The sequence below is a fragment of the Myxocyprinus asiaticus genome, chromosome 26, assembly GCF_019703515.2.
Source record: "Myxocyprinus asiaticus isolate MX2 ecotype Aquarium Trade chromosome 26, UBuf_Myxa_2, whole genome shotgun sequence".
Lineage (NCBI taxonomy): Eukaryota > Metazoa > Chordata > Actinopteri > Cypriniformes > Catostomidae > Myxocyprinus > Myxocyprinus asiaticus.
This window is the reverse complement of record NC_059369.1, coordinates 18,345,507-18,367,721: the sequence shown is the minus strand read 5'-3', so window position 1 is coordinate 18,367,721 and position 22,215 is coordinate 18,345,507. Positions and strand designations below refer to the sequence as shown.

General features: G+C 38.7%; 1 protein-coding gene across 1 annotated transcript in view; it reads right to left on the bottom strand.

Moving 5' to 3' along the window:
• LOC127417264 (DNA topoisomerase I, mitochondrial-like) overlaps nt 1-22,215 on the bottom strand; it is a 48,455-nt gene that overhangs the window by 25,514 nt on the left and 726 nt on the right. Inside the window, exons 2-7 of the mRNA XM_051657153.1 lie at nt 17,763-17,844; nt 15,122-15,174; nt 13,676-13,801; nt 10,233-10,314; nt 1,838-1,962; nt 1,614-1,729 (exon numbers count right to left, since the gene is read on the bottom strand). Coding sequence (XP_051513113.1) covers nt 1,614-1,729; nt 1,838-1,962; nt 10,233-10,314; nt 13,676-13,801; nt 15,122-15,174; nt 17,763-17,844 — 584 coding nt within the window. The remainder of the gene's footprint in view (nt 1-1,613; nt 1,730-1,837; nt 1,963-10,232; nt 10,315-13,675; nt 13,802-15,121; nt 15,175-17,762; nt 17,845-22,215) is intronic.

Sequence of the window (22,215 nt, the reverse complement as noted above, 5' to 3'; positions counted from 1 at the left end):
GTTGTAAAATTGGCTATAACTCTACACAGAAAAGGTTAGCAAGTAATTTTTTTCAAACTAAAATCATGTTTACAAACATATTGTTTACATCTTGTGGCTATACTTTTGAAACAGTGAGTTTCAGAAAGATGGGCAAGTATTTTTGTGGTAATCAACATTATGCCTAGTGAGCATCCTCCGGAGGCAGTACTTTAAGACATCACAGGCGCACTCCCAACGCAAAGGCTGTCCCAAAAGGTAGGTATCTTAATTATGCTGTCTTTTAACACAAATGCTGCCGATTGTGCTCAACTTGTATTAAACCCGGAACATTCCTTTAATTGACCATCTTTGTGTGGCTAAGATGGGTAACAGTGAGGAAAGAGTAAATTGCAAAGCTTAATGACATCATGTCAACAGATTTACCACAGAATGGCCAGTGTTTTGGATTTTATATTTTTTTAAATCATGTTATGCTGTGAAAAGATTCCATGTGTGTATTTTCCCTAATAAAGTAGTAATGTGGAGATACAAAGGTGGTATCAGATGGCAACACCATGAATATGATAATCTCTCAGTTGCTTGGGAGACCTAAGCAGCCCCAAAAAGTAATCGGACACTTAAGTCACACCTAATGTTTTTTTGTTTTGTTTTTTGCATTAGAAAAATATATTAAACAAACAAATGATGCTAGACCTTTTCTCAAAACTTAAAATCGCTTCAAGAGTCATTGTTGCAATTACTTTTAATCAACTGCTCCCAAGATCACTTTTCTCCCAAAGTCAGTTTGCCTCAAGTTTACTGTTGTTCATCACAATAACTTTGGACATGTTCCACTATGTCTGACAAACCAAGAAGTGTAAAAATTTGGAACAAGTGTCTTAATTTTGAACAATCTCCCTATGGTTTCAGAATTTGAAACCTAACAAACTTGTTTGTAAAATGCTTTGCTTGAAAAGCATGTTTATGCTATCTTTCTTTAAAATAAATGCCACGTAAGGGGGCCTGGGTAGCTCAGCGAGTATTGACGCCGACTACCACCCCTGGAGTCGCGAGTTCAAATCCAGGGCGTGCTGAGTAACTCCAGCCAGGTCTCCTAAGCAACCACTTGGGAGGGTAGAGTCACATGGGGTAACCTCCTCGTGGTCGCTATAATGTGGTTCGCTCTCGGTGGGGCACGTGGTGAGTTGTGTGTGGATGCCGCGGAGAATAACGTGAAGCCTCCACACGGCCTCCATCTCCGCGGTAACACGCTCAACAAGCTACGTGATAAGATGAGGCAACTGAGATTTGCCCTCCACCACCTGGTTTGAGGCGAGTCACTACGCCACCACGAGGACTTACAGCACATTGGGAATTGGACATGCCAAATGGGGAAAAAGGGGAGAAAAAAAAAAAAATACAATAAAATAAATGCCATGTTTCATTTGATATTTTGTTATATTATACATTCATAAACTTTTAAGTTTAGCTTAAGTGTCCAAATACTTTTTGGGGCCACTGTACATAGTATTTATTTGTTTCTCCAAGGTAAAACCAAATGTAAACAGAAAAGAATAATATGGTTCTATTATGTGCTCATCTGTAGGCCTAACACTTACACAGCTACATCTTTATGAACCCTGAATACTTACCATTATAATAGAACTTGACATCATCTGGAAGGAGTTGATACTCAGGGGGGAAATACGGTCCTTTATGTTCTAGAAACTTCCATTTAATTCCATCCTCATACTTTTCCTCTTCCCACCTGCAAATGAGACAGAAAGTCAAGCAAAAGTAGAAAAGAGAGAAGTCAAACTTCTGGGCTGTAAGTGACTCACTTCCTTACAGACAGGAAGACATGCAGAGAGCTCACCATCTCCATCTTTGCTTCTCCTCTTCCTCTTTCTTCTTTATCTTGAGAGCCCTGGCTGCTTTGATCTCCTCCTTGGTTTTCTTCTTTTTGCTGGAGACAGGACACTCTCCCTCCTCTTTTTTCACCTTTGAAAGGGAAAAAAGGGGGGCCATCATTGCAAACTTTGTGGACAATCTCTGCATTTCGGCAGGTGTTTGAGTTGCAAAAATTCACCCCAAAGAGCAGCAAGTTTATAAGAGAATTGAAGAACAGTGGAAGTAAGAGCCACCTGAGGAGCAAGATTTTCAATATTTTATTTTTAAAACTTCAATGTTCTTCTTTTTGTTAGGGCACTTATATCGGGTAACCTAAAATAAAACCATAAGTGGCTTTGCATTTTAGTGAAAATGTGTCAATGCATGATGCAAAACAGAGGCAAGAAAAATACAATAAAATATACCCATGTTCAATAAATTTACTTTTTACCTCCTAGCTGTGGACACCATACACAATACACAAGCAGAGGACATAATACACTTGGCATTCTATTCACTTCCACTTATATGCATTCAGACGTGGGACACGCAAGCTTTTGCAAAGAAATTGTGCATTCTGCTGCTGAGCACTAAAGTTAGAATTTGGAAAACTCTGGCTTACAAATTAGTATCAGGAGAAAATGTAAAAATCTAGTTTTGCTTTGTAAATTTTTTTTTCGTATATTACTTTAATTGAACATGTCACCAACATAACAGCTGTGAAAAAGCTTGTGGTAAAACATTACACCCCATGGTCACCAATGACAGGTGGATTAATACTATCAGTTACAGCGAATGAAACCATAAAAATAGGATGCACAATTAATTGTGTGATGCTGTTGGGAATTTGGGTGCCAGTCTTACCTTTCTAAGAGTTCTTACGATAAAATGTATCAAATAACATGGGACTTAAAATGAATTTTCTTTTTTTTTTTTTTTTTTGTCAGTGATGGAAATTATAGTGGTCAGTGGCATTTTGCTGTTCAGATAAACAGCATGTACACAGGAGACAGTGTTACAAAATATTTATTTTTCCAAAGATAAATTTACTTGGTACAACAAGACCTGACTTCTGCCCAGAACGAACCCCTGGGAGACTATGGACAAAACAATTATGGCTTTTCAGCACATGCAATCAGTTTCATGAGTTATTTAAATCCATACAATTGTAGGGTATATTGCATAGAAAAAGCTGATGTTGACCTGCAGATGCAGATTTAGATGAATAGTAAAAGAATAAATGTCATGATTCATACAAAAAATATTGTGGAAAAATGCCTATTTATAGTCCAAACTTCACATTAAAAGTTTAAAGACTTTAAGCTATCGTCATTTTACAAAACTAAATAACCTACAGTTGAAGTCAGAAGTTTACATACACCTTGGCCAAATACATTTTAACTCACAATTCCTGACATTTAATCATAGAAAACATTCCCTGTCTCAGGTCAGTTAGGATCACTCCTTTATTTTAAGAATGTGAAATGTCAGGGGTCACGTGACGCCATGCAAGGAGCAGACGTGTGAGCAACAAGCTCTGCGCACTTTGCTAAAAATGTTAATTATTTTCATGTTATAATCTGGTGAAATTTGATACACCCAGTTGCACATTTGCTCTTTGAAGCAAAACATGGCAAAGAAGTCAAAATCCTCAGGCTCTGGAGACATTAAAAGACACTTACGTGTTCAGGATGAAAGCCCCGACAGGCCTACAGACCGGGGACTCGATTTGGATGGCGCGGCGGGAGAAGGAATCCAGTGTCAGTTGTCCAACATGTAGGTGATGTTGACGAAGATTCTTGCTGACTTGGAGGATCTCACTGTAATACGGCGATCGATTACGGCGATGGAAATAAAATTCTCTGAGCTAGTTACAAGAGTGACTGATGTTGAAAAAAGAATCGATTTTCTGGAATCTTCGGAGAGGGAATTAACTGCTAATCCACCCGCGACCAAAGTTGATTTGGAACATCTCCTTGAAAAGCTTGAAGACCTTGAGAACAGAAGCCGCAGGAATAACGTTCGAATTTTTGGAATTCCTGAGCATGAGAAGGGCAGAGATATGGTGAAATTCCTAGACGAGCTTTTCCCAAGTCTGCTCGACATAACAGGCCACAAGCTGGAAATCGAGCGAGCTCACAGAGTCCCAGCTCACAGATTTGCTGAGGGAGATAGGCCCCGATCGAATCTGGCCAGATTTCTGAGATCAACTGATAAAGATCTTGTGTTGCGCCAGGCGAGGAGCAAGGGGAAGCTTTCTTGGAAGAACCATAATATTTTCTTGTTCCTGGACTTTGCGAGTTCGACAAGAGAGAAACGCGATCGGTTTAAGGAATGTAAGAAACTCTTACATCGGCTAAAGATCTCGTTTGCTCTGATGTTTGCGGCCAAACTAAGAATAGAAACGAATGTCGGTCGCAAAGTATTTACATGTCCCAATCAGGCAATGTCTTTTACTGAATCAATGGCTGAGTAAACCGTTGGATGTTTCTCATGTGAGTGGGTCGACTCGCTGTACTTACTCGAGGAAGCTGGGCGACATTTTAGGTTTTTTGCGTTGGCTCCGCTGTGCAGCTGGAGCTTGTTTTGTGAATAACACTTTTCCTTAAAGAAACTTTTGCATTGACGAAGATTACTTTTACATTGAAGTTCCCGGCTAGTTTGAGAGTGGACACTACAGATGACCGCAAAATATCTACATCCTCACACAAAGGATGTCTTTTATAAAGTTGACGGATTATGTAAGTCATTGTATATACTTTTATGCGGCCTCTGAGTGAACTGACTCGACCATCCGGGGAACAGGGATGCCGGTTTTGTTTCTTTTTGTGTTGGTTCCGCCTAGCGGCTGGAGCTTGTTCTATTGAATAACATTTCTTTGGGACAGCTGTGGATTAATCTGTTTGTTCTTTGTGCTTATTCCTCCTGCTGGCTGTAGTTTGTTTTGTTGAGGTTTTTTTTTTTTACGGGACATTGAATGATTACGTCATCTGTTGAACTCATAACAGCTGGCTCACTGAAGATTCGTTTGTCTGTCCGAGGAATCTGAACGGTTTTATATCAGCTGGAATTTGTTTTGTGGATGATCCCACCTTTGAGACAATCCTGTGAATGAATCTACACATTGTGTTCATTCTTCCTATTGGCTGGGTTTATTTTACAATGTATTTTCTGTTATGTAATTTTGCCTCTCAAATTTGTGAGGCAAAATTGAGCAATCCGATGGCAAAGTTGTCATGGGGGCTCGTGGGCGTTCATGTACCTTTTGAGTTGAGGAATTGTCGCCGGTTGGCGCTTTCCTGAGCGGGGTTAATGTGCACGTTTTTCTTTTTTCTGTTTGTTTTGTTTGGGGGGAAGTTCGGGGTTTGATTGTTTCACTAATGGGGAACGTGGTCTGTATAATTTTGTTTTTGACACACAGTTTATTTTTTATTATATCAATATGTCAGTTGTTAATATGAGTGTACTATCTTTCTCCACATGGAATGAAGGAAGGAAGGTTATTTATTTTCTTAAACGTAAGAAATATGATATAGTGTTTCTTCAAGAAACACATCTCTCCCCGCAGGAAGCTGAAAAATGTGGGAAGATATGGGGCGGAAATGTTTTTTTTAGTGCTGGCTCAAGTAAGAGCAAGGGAGTCATTATATTGGTAAATAAACATCTACAATTCAAATGTCTCAAACAGACTAAAGATAAATTAGGAAGAGTCATTATTGTTTTAGCAGAAATTCAAGGGCAAAGGTTGATTCTGGCTAATATTTACACACCTAACGCTGATGATCAGGGCTTTTTTATAGATCTTGAAGGGATGTTGCAAACAGCTGGTACCCCTCATGATATAATACTGGGAGGAGACTTTAATCTTTTGATGGATGCTGTCCTTGATCACAGTGAAGCAAAAGTGTGTAAACCCCCTAGAGCAACATTGACACTTCACAGGATGTGTAAAAATCTTGGTCTTACAGATATTTGGAGACTTTTGAACCCATCTGGTAGGGACTATAAATTTTTTTCCATCAGTCCATAAGATTTATTCTAGAATAGATTTTATTTTATATCCAAATCCCTCATTTCATCTGTTGTTGATTGCTCAATTGGAAACATCTTAGTCTCAGATCATGCCCTGGTGAGTTTAGAGGTGTTGCCATATACAGAGAAAAAGAAATCATATAGTTGGCGCTTTAATGTGTCCCTTTCGCAAAATCCTGATTTCCAACAAATGTTAAAGACTGAAATCAATGTTTATATGGAAACCAACTGGTCCTCAGTTTCCTCTGTGGGTGTGGCTTTGGAGGCACTTAAGGTGGTTCTTAGGGGTCGATTCATACAGTATGCCTCATTCACCAAAAAATCCAAAGCACAAGAACTTGTGGAGTTGGAAGGAAATATTAAAAGTGCCGAGGCAGAGCTGAAGCGCCGTATGTCATCTGATGGCCTCTGAGAATTGACCCGATTGAAATATAGATATAATACCATTTTGTCGCGGAAAGTGGAGTTTAGCTATTCAGGGCAAGACAGTCATACTTTGAGTCGGGTGACAAAGCAGGGAAGCTTTTGGCTAGATATATAAAGCAGAGAGAGTCTCTTTCTATCATTCCCTCAGTGAAATCTGCTGGTGGTGAAATTTTTACCTCAGCCATTGATATTAATAATGCTTTTAAAGAATTCTATCTTGATCTTTATAGTTCCACATCTTCGTCTACTGATGAAGATATTAGAAACTTTGTGGAACCATTAGATATTTCTAAACTGACAATTGAGCAAAAAAACTCTCTTGATTCTGAGATAACCTTGGAGGAGCTTGACGAGGTAATTAAGTCCCTACCTACTGGCAAGGCTCCGGGGCCAGATGGTTTTACCGCAGAATTTTTTAGATCCTATGCTACAGAACTGGCTCCACTTTTGTTAGAAGTTTATACTGAGTCATTAAAGAATGGAAAGCTTCCTCCAACCATGACACAAGCCCGGATCAGTCTGATTCTTAAAAAGGACAAAGATCCAAGTGAGTGTAAAAGTTACCATCCAATCTCCCTGATCCAACTAGATGTAAAAATATTGACAAAAATGTAGGTTATGACATCTCTTATACATATAGATCAGGTGGGATTTATTCAGGGCCGTAGCTCTTCTGAAAACATTAGGCGTTTCATCAATATCATGTGGTCAGTAGCGAATGATCAATCTCCAGTCGCTGCCATCTCACTTGATGCTGAAAAGGCGTTTGATATGGTAGAATGGGATTATCTTTTTAAGATTTTGGAAATATACGGGTTCGGGAGAACATTTATTGGTTGGATTAAGTTACTTTATAGACACCCTGTAGCAGCGGTACAAACAAATGGATTAATTTCAGATTATTTTACTCTGGATAGGGGCACTCGGCAGGGCTGCCCTCTTTCCCCATTATTGTTCTGTCTTGCCCTGCAACCATTAGCAGCCGCGATAAGAAAGGAGGATGATTTTCCAGGGGTGGAGGCGGGAGGTGTGGCGCATAAGCTTCTGCTTTATGCAGATGATATTTTATTATTTGTCTCTGAACCTACTAGATCTATGCCTTGCCTTCCAATGGCCCAAACAGGGCATTAAATATTTGGGGATTTTATTCCCAGCAAATTTGTCTGATTTAGTGTTAATTTTGACCCTTTAATAAAAAGATTTTTGAGCAATGTGGGCAGGTGGGCTTCATTACATTTATCTATGGTTGGGAAGGTTAAAGTTATCAAAATTAATTGTATTCCAAAATAATTACCTGCTACAATCTCTCCCTGTAGATGTCCCCCTCTCTTATTTCAAGCAATTTGATAGCATAGCGAAGCCCTTCATTTGGAATGGTAAACGTCCCAGATTGCATTTTAATAAGTTACATAGGCCGATTGACAAAGGAGGGCTAGGCCTACCCAAGATTTTGTTTTATTACTATGTGTTCAGTCTCAGACATTTGGCTCATTGGTCACTTCCACCTGAGAGAGCCCCTCCCTGGTTTGTTATTGAACAGGCAGTTCTTGCCCCTATTTCACCATTTCAAAGCAACTCTATCAAACTAATCGGAAAAGTTACACCACGTTATTTCGCATTTACACTCGGTATGGACTAAAGTGTCCAGATTGTTTAAATTGGACACTTATTTAAATGATGCCTCGAGTATATGGCAGAACCCAAGATTACGTATTGGCAAGTCCCCTTTCTGCTGGCCAGAGTGGATTGTGAGGGGGGTTGCTACACTCGGTGACCTATATGAAAGTGGAGTGTTGAGATTGTTTGAAAACTTGTTCCAACATTTTGGGATCCCCAGACCTCAGTTTTATAGATATTTACAATTGCGCCACCTGCTTTGTACTATTTTTGGGAGTAGCACACACCCCCCCTAAGGAGGCAGACGCTTGGGTGAGGTGATTGCGGCTTTTGGAAAAGGTCATGAGGCATCAGTGTACTACTCAATGTTAATTCAGAGTATGGGGGACGGAGCATTAACTTCTATTAAGAGATTATGGGAAAAAGATTTGAATTTGGTATTGGAGGATGGAGTGTGGATTAAGATTCTGAAAAATGTCAAGTCTGTATCTAGAGATGTAAGGGTTCGCCTTATTCAGATCAAGATTTTACATAGATTCTATTGGACCCCCTCTAGACTGTATAGGCTTGGTCTTAAAGACACACCTACCTGCTAGCAATGCCAATCGGAGGATGGAGATATAACCCATTTTTTTGGGGGCGCGTTGAGATCCAGGGGTTTTGGTTGAGAGTTCAGAATTTTGTATGCGAGGTCTTGGGCACTCAGGTTTCATTTTGCCCCAGACTCTGTATTTTGGGAGATGGGGCAGAAATTAATGTGGAGAATAAACATGTGGAGGACTGGGTCCTGACCTGTGTTATGGTTGCCAGGCAGGTGATTTTGAGGGGTTGGAAGTCGGTTGGAGCACCCCCGTTTCAGGAGTGGTGCTCGGAGATGGGGAGAGTGGCGGCCTTAGAGGAGGGATCTTATAGAAGACTGGGGAATCCAGATCTGTTTATGGGAAAATGGGGTGGATATTTAGCATTCTTGGAAGGTTCTCGGGTGGAATAGTGGAGAGAGAGGGGTAATTGTTAGTGTGTGTGATTTTTATATTTGTGTGTGTATATATATAAAATTATTACTATTTTTCTCTTTTTTCCTCTTTTAGTTGTTTGGTTTTTGTTTTTGTATTATTTTATATGTGTTCATCTAAGACCACAGGGATGTTTGTTGAGGTTTGAGGTGGGGTTGGGGAGGAGGAGTGGTGGTAGTGGGTGTTAAAAGTTGATTTTGTGTATTTATAATTATGTTTTGTTTTCCTGTGTTTTAATAAATAAAAATGTTAATCATAAAAAAAGAATGTGAAATGTCAGAATAATAGCAGCGAGAATGATTTATTTCAGCTTTTATTTCTTTCATCACATTCTCAGTGGGTCAGAAGTTTACATACACTTTATTAGTATTTGGTAGCATTGCCTTTAAATGTATTAACTTGGGTCAAACTAACAATAAGTTGCTGGAATTTTGGCCCATTCCTCCAGACAGAACTGGTTTAACGGGGTCAGGTTTGTAGGCCTGCTTGCTCGCACACACTTTCTCAGTTCTGCCCACAAATTTTCTATCAGATTGAGGTCAGGGCTTTGTGATGGCCACTCCAAAACATTGACTTTGTTGTCCTTAAACCATTTTGCCACAACTTTGGAGGTATACTTGGTGTCAACAATTTTTTTTTTCTGAGGTCTTGGCTGATTACTTTTGATTTTCCCATTATGTCAAGCAAAGAGGCACAGACTTTGAAGGTAGGCCTTAAAATACATCCACAGGTACACCTCCAGTTGACTCCAAATAGCCTATCAGAAGATAATTGGCTAATTGCCTAAAGGCTTGACATCATTTTTGGAATTTTCTAAGCTACATAAAGGCACAGATAATTTAGTGCATGTAAATGTCTGACCCACTGGAAATGTGATATAGTCAATTAAAAGTGAAACAATCTGTCTGTAAACAATTGTTGGAAAAATTACTCGAGTCATGCACAAAGTAGATGTCCTAAACGGCTTGCCAAAACTATAGTTTGCTAATATGAAATCTGTGGAGTGGTTAAAAAATGAATTTTATTGACTTCAACCTAAGTGTATGTAAACTTCTGACTTCAACTGTACTCAGACAAAAATACAAAATCAATCCTGCATGGTATAATGAGCCTCAATGCAAAATTCATTGATGTGTCATCCAATGTGCTTTTATATAGCTTACCTTATTCTGTTTCCTTTTTTGAAGACTTTTGATTTTGAAACATCCAAATGACAAGCATTTTAGCTCTGTCACTATTATGTTTTTCTCTCTACAATCAATCTACTGCCAATTTATTCTGAGTAAAGCCCACCTTTTCCTTTTCTTCTTTCTTTTTTCTCTTCTCAATTGCAGATTTTCCCTGCCCCCCTTCTGCAACTTTCTTCTTTTTCAGCCTTTCAGAGATTTAAGCAGATGACAAATGTAAAGCATCCATATTAACTCTCAATTTGTTATAACATTACAAGTTTGGAAGACCCACACACTGCAAAAATAAGCATTTTTCAGAACTTCTCATTTTTTCCAGTAAAAATGTCTATACATCCTTTTTAAATAAATTTACTTGAAAATCAAAGTTTTAGTGTAAGAAAGTAAGACAAATTAAGTTACTGAATTAAGTAATTTTTCTCAAGTATAAACCTCACTAAATGTTTGTTAGATTTACACTTAAAACAAGAAAAATGTGCAATTTACCAATGGGGTAAGAAAAACGATCTTAAAGGGATAGTTATCCCTAAAATGAAAATTATTTAATCATTTATTCACATTCATGCCATCTCAGATGTGTATGACTCTCTTCTGCAGAATACAATGAAGATTTTTAGAAGAATATCACAGTTCTGTATGTCCATACAATGCAAGTGAATGGTGACCACACCTTTGTAGCTCCAAATATCACAAATGAAACATAAAAATAATTCATAAGGCTCTAGTGGTTAAATCCATATCTTCAGAAGCAATTCAACAGCTGTGGGTGAGAAACAGATCAATGTTTAATTCCTTTTTTACTCTAAATCTCCACTTTAACTTTCAGATGTGAAAGTGAAACTAAACAGGCACCACATGTGACTTGGAGATTGAGTAAAAAAAGGAATTAAATATTATTCTGTATCTCACCCACACCTATCATATCACATCTAAAGATATGGATTTAACCACTGAAGACTTATGGATTACTTCTATGTTTCCTTAATTTGATTTTGAGCTACAAAAGGTCTGCTCTCCAATCACTTGTATTGTATGGACCTACAGAGCTGTGATATTCTTCAAAAAATCTTCGTTTGTGTTCTGCTGAAGAAAGAAAGTCATACACATCTGGGATAGCATGAGGGTGATTAAATGAGAGAATTTTCTGTGAACTATCCCTTTAATTCACCATAGTGGGTCTGTTCCAAACCTAGTGAGCATCCTCCGGAGGCAGTACTTTAAGACATCATAGGCGCACTCCAGACGCAAAGTCTGTCCCAAAAGGTAGGTATCTTAATTATGCTGTCTTTTAAGATATCTTGTTTTGGCCAAATTCTAAGGTATCATCATGTGTATCCTTCCCCGGGTAAGCGATCCCAGAATGCACTGTGATGATCGGTGGAAAAATAAATCCAAAATGTCGGACGAAGCAAGAGAAATTTTGATAATATACGTATGATCCATTCACAACTGAAAAATATCAATAACAGTTTAATATGATATATAACTGACTATTTTTCATAAAATGTGTGTGCTGTGCATATTTTTGCTCAGAGTATCATGTCGTTCCTTTCGCATCACCTGTACAGAAACCGGTTATGAATCGAGTCTCCCATGCGATGCGTGAGGAGCACTATTTGAGTGATGCGCAGAGCTGCCGCTTATGAAATGTGTTCCATATCGGCCTCTTAAGAGGCTCAATTTCAGTTAGGATGCTGCCATAGAAGACAACTGCTTATGTAGGCAAGATACACAAAGGAACAGACCCATATTCTTTGAAAACCAGTGGTCATATCTACAGTTGAATTCAGAAGTTTACATACACCTTAGCCAAATACATTTAAACTCAGATTTTCACAATTCCTGACATTTAATCATAGAAAACATTCTCTGTCTTAGGTCAGTTACGATAACTACTTTATTTTAAGAATGTGAAATATCAGAATAATAGTTTCAGCTATTTCAGCTTTTATTTCTTTCATCACATTCCCAGTGGGTCAGAAGTTTACATACACTTTGTTAGTATTTGGTAGCATTGCCTTTAAACTGTTTAACTTGGGTCAAACGTTTTGGGTAGCCTTCCAAAAGCTTCTCACAATAAGTTGCTGGAATTTTGGCCCATTCCTCCAGACAGAACTGGTGTAACTTAGTCAGGTTTGTAGGCCTCCTTGCTCACACACGGTTTTTCAGTTCTGCCCACAAATGTTCTATCGGATTGAGGTCAGGGCTTTGTGATGGCCACTCCAATACCTTGACTTTGTTGTCCTTCAGCCATTTTGCCACAACTTTGGAGGTATGCTTGGGATCATTGTCCATTTTGAAGACCCATTTGCGACCAAGCTTTAACTTCCTGGCTGATGTTTTAAGATGTTGCTTCATTATATCCACATAATTTTCCTTCCTCATCATGTCATCTATTTTGTGAAATGCACCAGTCACTCCTGCAGCACAGCACCCCCACAACATGATGCGGCCACCTCCATACTTCACGGTTGGGAATGTGTGCTTCGGCTCGCATGCCTCACCCTTCTTCCAATCATAATGATAGTCATGGCCAAATAGTTACATTTTTGTTTCATCAGACTAGAGGACATTTCTCAAAAAAGTAAGGTCTTTGTCTCCATGTGCACTTGCAAACTGTAGTCTGGCTTTTTTATGGTGGTTCTGGAGCAGTGGCTTCTTCCTTGCCGAGCAGCCTTTCAGGTTATGTTGATATAGGACTTGTTTTACTGTGGATATAGATACTTCATAAGGTTCTTTGCTGTTGTTCTGGGATTGATTTGCTCGTTGCACCAAACTACGTTAATCTCTGGAGACAGAATGCATCACCTTCCTGAGCGGTACGATGGCTGCGTGGTCCCATGGTGTTATACTTGCTTACTATTGTTTGTACAGATGAGCGTGGTACCTTCAGGCGATTGGAAATTGCTCCCAAGGATGAACAGACTTGTGGAGGTCCACAATTTTTTTTCTGAGGTCTTGGCTGATTTCTTTTGATTTTCCCATGACGTCAAAGCAAAGAGGCACTGAGTTTGAAGGTAGGCTTTAAAATACATCCACAGGTACACCTCCAATTGACTCCAATTAGCCTATCAGAAGCTAATTAGCTAACTGCCTAAAGGCTTGGCATCATTTTCTGGAATTTTCCAAGCTACTTAAAGGCACAGTTAACTCAGTGTATGTAAACTTCTGACCAACTGGAATTGTGATATAGTCAATTAAAAGTGGAACAATCTGTCTGTAAACAATTGTTAGAAAATGTAATCGTGTCATGCACAAATTAGATGTCCTAAACGGCTTGCCAAAACTATAGTTTGCCAATATGAAGTTTATGTAAACTTCTGACTTCAACTGTAAAATATATGGATCGAGTGAATATATTTTGTTTTAAGGATGTTTAGCTATTTCTAATGGACAAGACAAAAATGCTGATTAAGAAAATGTAGTGAAATACACACAAATTGTGAGTTCAGGTTTGTAACACTTAAATCTGAATTAGTCTCCGCTTGCATCTGAATCACATTGGATTGCAGTAAGATTTTAACAAATAAGACTTTTCAAAGCACTTACAAAGGAGCTTCTGAGGTAGAAGACAGAACATCAGTGTTATCCACCTTTCTTTTCCTCTTTTCCCCTTTCCTCTCTGCAACAAAGTCAGGATCTTCCTCTGGCTCTTCTTTCACATTCAGCTGTAACCTAAGAGAGACAAGCAGCCAAAACACACATTTGAAAGCTGTAAAGTTTTGAACAAAAGCCTAGAAAAACTAAAAGGACAAACATTCATTGACCAATGATAATGACTTAATTATGGTGATTATACAATATTGCTTAATGACCACTGATGCTAATTAGATAATTACATTAATTACACACAAGGATAATTGGAGAGATGCAAGCTTCAATTTCCATAAGACTGATTCAGACACGGTGGGACCAAATCAATTAATTACAACCATAAAAAAAAAAAAAAGGTTAAATTCAGAGAACTTTCTTGAAAAGATTACAGGTAAAACAACACTGGGACACCTTTAGCAGTCTTTAAGTTTGACCTTTGTCATGTGAAATTAACTTCCGTCCAACAATCAACAGCAGGACTTGATTTACAAAGTGTCTGATTATCATAGTCCCTGATTAAAGACAGACTGTCCTCATCATAAGACAGATCCAGAGTCACAGAGAGATTTAAAGGTGCGGTGTGTAATTTTTGCTATTTTAAAACACTTTCTCCTAGCTTGATATGCAGAGACAACTATAAGTAATCCATTGGTAGACTGACTTCCTTGAAAAATGTAAATATAATGTTTTATATTGTGGTGATATCAAAACATTGCGCTGTGTATTTGAGTATCCCGGCAAGTCAGACACAACATTTACAGTATGTAACCAATGATGGCAAGACTATTTGTTTCAGAAATTTCAGGGTTGGGTTCAGAAAACCTGCTTGAAACAGCAATTATTTTTCCAATTCCGTTTGGTATCACTAGAGCTAAAGAAATTACATTAAGGACTTTAAGATGGTCCAAGTTTTACAAAGACACTTGGGGGAGACAGAACTTATGAAAGAGCGTGCTTCCATAACTTCACATTAAACGTTGTCTTCCGTAGGTTTATGGCCAAAGCCTCAGTTTCCAATCTCATATCCCCCACTGCCCCTCCCATCTCATCTGATTCGAGGGCTTTTCACTTATTACTTTTCTGACATGCCACAGCTTTCTTTCCAATAAATAAATTAATTTCCTGAAAGACAGCCAATGTAGCAAGAAAATCGGAATGGATATTGTCCAGAATTGCGCACACCCAAATCATCCAAATTAATTTTCATCAACTCCAAAGGCAAGAGAAAAAAAAAAAATGTGTGATTGCATTTGAATCATAAATGGATTAAAACTAATTTCCAAAGGCAGCTGCTGGCTGCTGATGTCATTTCACTAAATCAAAGTCTGGATCTGCGATACTGCATGTGCAGTACTAGCTACTAAAAATACCATCACATGGGACGGAGCAGTTTCAATGTACCTTCTGTCACCACTTTCATCAAAGTCCATGCTCTCCTTTTTAGGCGTTTTCATCTGAAACATAACGAACACACACACACACACACACACACACACACACACACACACACACACTTTAAAAAAAATAAATTGACATCTGAACTTTTGTTCTGATTCTGAAACTATATTTAGCGGCACTATTGCCTTAAAAGGAATATTCCGGTTCAATACAAGTTAAGCTCAATCAACAGCATTTGGGACATAATATTGATTACCACAAAAATTAATTGTGACTCGTCCCTCCTTTTCTTTTGAGAAAAAAAAAAAGCAACAATTGAGGTTACAGTGAGGCACTTACAATGGAAGTGAGTGGGGCAACTTTTTGGAGGGTTTAAAGGCAGAAATGTGAAGCTTATAATTTTATAAAAGCACTTTCATTAATTCTTCTGTTCTTCTGTTAAAACTCGTGTTTATATTTATTAATATTTGAGCTGTATAGTTGTTTAAATTGTCATTTTTACAGTCGTTTTGGGGTTTTAGGGTTTGTTGATATTACATCATAATTGGTTACAACTTTACACAACAAAAAAAAAACTAAAGTGATTTTATCACACTAAAATCATGTTTACGCACATATTGTTAATGTCTTGTGGCTAAACTTGGAAAAAAGTATTTTAACATTAAAAAAATTGGCCCCCATTCACTTCCATTGTAAGTGCCTCACTGTAACCCAGATTTTTGCTTTTTGTTTTTAAAGAGGAGGAGAAGCAAGTCAAAATTTATTTTTGTGATAATCAACATTATGCCACAAATGCTGTCGATTAAGCTTAACTTGTACTGAACCCGGAATATTCCTTTAATCCTTTGGGTGGCATCAGGATTACCAGGTCTGTGTGACAAACTGCCTAATGAACTCAAAACACACCACTCCTGAAGCAAATACACAGATTTTAGACAGACACAAAGTCCCTGCTGCAAAGTTCAGAAAAAACATCTATAGTTCATAACCAACAAATCATTGAGGCAAACAGAAATGTAACTTCATATGTATTACCTAACTGCAGGTTGAATGAACAAGTTGCAAAATGGGCATATCTATTTTGACGTGCATGAGAGTGACCCCTTCCATCTGGTGTCAGTTATAAGAGGATAGAAATCGAGTAAAAGTACATTTTCATCTTAGCATAAATTGTTTAATAAATTAAGAATGACTTAATCGAAATGTAAAGTGTATATGTTATAAATATTATATAATTATCTTTTTTTTTTAAAACCTAGCTGTGGCAACAATTAAAGTCCCTCAATTCTGCAGTAATATTGTAGACTTGGCAACCTTGGTGGGAACCATTTTAGATTTTATCAACTCAAAGAACTTACATTAAATACATTTTAGGTCAGAGTAACCTGTTATAGAGTATTAGAAGTTTTTTCTAACTTGACAAGAGACACAAGCAAGTACTGCACTAAGGTGAGCATGTTTAAATAAAGCTGAGGCAGTACATGGACATATCAAAGAGATGAAACTCCAGATTTCTGCATTATGCTAATTTAAAAGTGCAGAGGGAAAGTGGGGCTATTTGTGAGTCTGAAGCACCACAGGGAAATACAGTCTAATCAATGGCTTACAACCTGCTATCAGGGAAAGTCATGTAGATCACATGAGGCCAAACCAGTGCCCGGAGCTGTCAAGGAGAATCATATTCCACTACAAAAATATCTGCATGGCAGGAAGTAGGCTGCAAAAAAGAACAGGCTTACACAATGTCAAATTACTATTTCTATCATTGGCAGATAATGAGTGCTTCTGAGGTATCATAAAACTATCCTGAATAGGGAAGATTCCTCCGTTTAAGGCCAGATTTGACGTCCTCAACAATGACTTTTCTTCAGTCAGTAGAGCTCTTAGGATGTTAATGGCAAAGAGGGGCTGTAGGAACTGTTGTCATCTGGTATTTTAATACCGTGATGTTAAAAAGACCATTTGGCAGTTGGCATATTGCATGCCGTTTTGACATCTCCAACTGCACTGACTTCTCCCCGGTGCTTTGCTTACTGGCTGCAATTAAATAATTGTTTAGTTTAGAAAGTTTCAGTGGTATTACAGTTAGACTAAAACTGAAGCAAATTGAAATGGATGTTTGCAAGATTTCACGATGCTTCGGAGTGATAGGATTTTGCGGCTGACTGCACACTGACTAAATGCTTTAAAGTCATGCTTAGGCTAACAGTCTATTCTTGTTGTATCTGCATTTCTGTAACCTAATAATTTGATATCCTGATAAAAGTCTTTGACATCCCGATGAAGGACCCCATTGTGCGCTGACTAAACATTCAGGTTATGCTCCATGTATCAGTCCATTCCTGTTTTATCTAGGTCTCTGTAACCTATGAATGTCATATCTTGACAAAGGACTTTGACATTGCGATCAAGGACTTGATTGCTCGCTGACTAAATGCTTTTAGGTTACGCTCTGTGTAACAGTCTTTTCTTGTTACATCTGGGTCTCTGAACCCAATGAAACAAGCTGAAAGCTCTGAAAGATATGGCTGTATAAATATCCCTTTATACCAAAGCTAACAGGGCCTCTTAATTAAGCCAGACTTGAAGTGAGAATCCCAGGGGCACGATGGAAGAAAAATTAATGGTGACATTGAAAAACTACCTTTCTGTGTGTTTTCCCCTTGCTTTCCATCTGAGACTTCTCCTTTTCTTTGGCCTTTGCTTTCTTTTTCTTGGGCTTTACACTGCAGAGGGACAAGGAGAAAACAAAATCATACATAAAATTAATTCCAATACGTACACATACATATGCATCTAATATATGTTTTGGCTCATCAGTGTGTGTGTGTGTGTGTGTATATATATATACATATACATACACACACACACACACACGTGTGTATATACAGTTGTGCTCAAAATTTTGCATACCCTGGCAGAAATTGTGAAATTTTGGCATTGATTTTGAAAATATGACTGATCATGCAAAAAAAACTGTCTTTTATTTAAAGATAGTGAACATATGAAGCCATTTATTATCACATAGTTGTTTGGCTCCTTTTTAAATCATAATGATAACAGAAATCACCCAAATGGCCCTGATCAAAAGTTTACATACCTTTGAATGTTTGGCCTTGTTACAGACACACAAGGTGACACACACAGGTTTAAATGGCAATTAAAGGTTAATTTCCCATACCTGTGGCTTTTTAAATTGCAATTAGTGTCTGTGTATAAATAGTCAATGAGTTTGTTAGCTCTCACGTGGATGCACTGAGCAGGCTAGATACTGAGCCATGGGGAGCAGAAAAGAACTGACCTGTGTAACAAGGAAATGGAACTTTATATAGATGGAAAAGGATATAAAAAGATATTCAAAGCCTTGAAAATGCCAGTCAGTACTGTTCAATTACTTATTAAGAAGTGGAAAATTTGGGGATCTCTTGATACCAAGCCAGGGTCAGGTAGACCAAGAAAGATTTCAGCCACAACTGCCAGAAGATTTGTTTGGGATACAAAGAAAAACCCACACGTAACCTCAGGAGAAATACAGGCTGCTCTGAAAAATGATGGTGTAGTTGTTTCAAGGAGCACAATACGACGATACTTGAACAAATATGAGCTGCATGGTCGAGTTGCCAGAAAGAAGCCTTTACTGCACCAATGCCACAAAAAAAGCCCGGTTACAATATGCCCGACAACACCTTGACACGCCTCACAGCTTCTGGCACACTGTAATTTGGAGTGACAAGACCAAAATAGAGCTTTATGGTCACAACCATAAGCGCTATATTTGGAGAGGGGTCAACAAGGCCTATAGTAAAAAGAATACCATCCCCACTGTGAAGCATGATGGTGGCTCACTGGTGTTTTGAAGATGTGTGAGCTCTAAAGGCACGGGGAATCTTGTGAAAATTGATGGCAAGTTGAATGCAGCATTTTATCAGAAAATACTGGCAGACAATTTGCTTTCTTCTGCACAAAAGCTGCGCATGGGACGCTCCTGCACTTTCCAGCATGACAATGACCCTAAGCACAAGGCCAAGTTGACCCTAAAGTGGTTACAGCAGAAAAAGGTGAAGGTTCTGGAATGGCCATCACAGTCTCCTGACCTTAATATCATCAAGTCACTCTGGGGAGATCTCAAACGAGTGGTTCATGCAAGACGACCAAAGACTTTGCATGACCTTGAGGCATTTTGCCAAGACGAATGTGCAGCTATACCACCTGCAAGAATTTGGAGCCTCATAGACAACTATTACAAAAGACTGCACGCTGTCATTGATGTTAAAGGGGGCAATACACAGTATCAAGAACTAAGGGTATTCAGACTTTTGAACAAGGGTCATTTCATTTTTTTCTTTGTTGCCATGTTTTTTTTTTTTTATGATTGTGCCATTCTGTTATAACCTACAGTTGAATATGAATCCCATAAGAAATAAAAGAAATGTGTTTTGCCTGCTCACTCATGTTTTCTTTAAAAATGGTACATATAATATCAATTCTCCAAGGGTATGCAAACTTTTGAGCTCAACTGTATATGTACACTGATGAGCCAAAACATTATGACCACCTGCCTAATATGCTGTTGGTCCTCTGCATGCCACCAAAACAGCACCGACCCACAGAGGCATGGACTCTACAAGACCCCTGAAGTTGTCCTGTGCTATCTGGCACCAAGACATTAGCAGCAGATCCTTAAAGTCCTGTAAATTGCGAAGTGGAGCTGCCGTGGATTGGACTTGTTAGTCCAGCACATCTCAGAGATGCTCATTTGGATTGAGATCTGGAAAATGTGGAGTCCAGGGCAACACATTGAGCTCTTCATCATGTTCCTCAAACCATTTCCGAACAATGTGTGCAGTGTGCAGGGCGCATTTTCCTGCTGAAAGAGGCCACTGCCATCAGGGAATACCACTGTCATGAAGGGGTTTACCTGGTCTGCAACGATGTTTGGGTAGGTGGCATGTGTCAAATTAGCGTCCACATGAATGGCCGAACCCAGGGTTTCCCAGCAGAACACTGCCCAGAGCATCACACTACCTCCACCGACTTGTCTTCCCACAGTGCATCCTGGTGCCATCACTTCCCCAGGTAAACGGCACACACGTACACGGCTGTCCACGTAATGTAAAAGAAAATGGTACTCATCAGACCTGGCGACCATCTTCCACTGCTCCAAGGTCCACTTCCAACGCTCACATGCCCATTGTAGGTGCTTTCGACGGTGGACAGAGGTCACCATGGGCACTCTGACCGGTCTGTGGCTACGCAGTCTCATACGCAGTAGGGTGCGATACACTTTGTTGTGACATATTCCTCCTTTAACCATCAGCACCCCCAGATCATCACAGATGGAGACCTGGAGAGGCCAACAAGCCACAGTGTCTCGCACCCACTGTGAAATTTGGTGGAGGATCAGCGGTGATCTGGGGGTGCTTCAGCAAGGCTGGGATCGGGCAGATTCATCTTTGTGAAGGATGCATGAATCAAGCCACGTACAAGGTTATCCTGGAAGAAAACTTGCTTCCTTCCACTCTGACAATGTTTCCCAACTCTGAGAAATGGTTTTTCCTGCAGGACAATGCTCCATGCCACACAGCCAGGTCAATCAAGGTGTAGATGGAGGACCACCGGATCAAGACCCTGTCTGTGCCAGCCCAATCTCCAGACCTGAACCCCATTGAAAACCTCTAGAATGTGATCAAGAGGAAGATGGATGGTCACAATAGGGCTGGCCGATACATCGAATACTTGCGATATAATCACAATGATTTTGCTTATGATGTAAAATGTAACAAAATCGTGAATATCGCGATGATTTTAATGAGCCTTTTATTTGGCCATTGAGTTTCATAGAGTACATCAGCAGACTAATTTCTCTATCCTTCAGGGCTGTATAATTAATCAAAATAACATCAAAATGGAGATATGATCATATATAATTATTTAACTGCCAAAGGATGCGATTAAAGACAAATAAACATGGTTTGTGTGCTCTCCAGAATGAACCGGCGACGGCCTGATCTGTGCGAACGTGCGGGGGCTTGACTTTTTAGCGCAGTTCACCTGCATTTTGAAGTACTGCATGTTCAAGCATTCACGCAATTCCAAACATTAGTAACCGCTATAAAGTTATTATAAAAATCTACAAACGTGGAACAGTAGAGTTTGACAGCGGTTCACAATATGCAAAACTCATAACTGTCAAACAAACATTGCACTTCCCGTTTCATAATAAATGCTCCTGGTGAAGGTGAAATAAACATGACTGCACTTGCATGTAAAAAAAAAACCAGTTTAGGGTGAAGTAAATAGGACAGAAATATATGAATTTACCTTTAACAAATCTTATCCTGAAAATAATAATAATTCAGTATAATATTATAATAATAAACTTGACTGGGCTCCACAGTAATAATTTAGTATGATGCAATATTCATCTGGTTTCCAAAAAAATAAGTGAAGTAATTTTTGCACACCTTGTTCATTCACAAAGAAAAATTGTTTTAGTAAAAATATATGAAGGTAAATTAGATTTTTATTAAGCTTCCATGTATGATTGTATGTTAAATAAGTATAAAAGTGCAAATTAATGAAAATGATTACATTTTACTCTCCCTTGTGTTAATTTAGTGAAAAACTCTGGGGAAACATTCCTTCATTTTTAAACAGATTTTTATTTAATGCCTTTGAAATATTAATTCTACTTGGCTACAATGGCTGTTTAGATGAAATGATGGTTCCTCTGATTGGAAAAAAAATAAAAAATGTGCTATTTCAGAGCAAAAACATAATTATCTATCAAATATCATCAATTTGCTGAAAAATATCGAGATATAATTTCTGAAGCCATATCACCCAGATATATATATCTCTCTCTCACACACGCCGATCAGCCACAACATTAAAACCACCTGCTTAATATTGTGTAGGTCCCCCTCGTGCCGCCAAAACAGCGACAACCATCTCAGAATAGCAAAGGCCATTAGTAGTCACGAGTTCTGAATCCATATTACTTCTTTCCAAACATACTTCTCCCTTCACTGGAGTGTGTGACAGCCCACCAGCCAGCTTAGTCACAACAGGCTGCTGTCAGCAAGAGTTACAGGTGT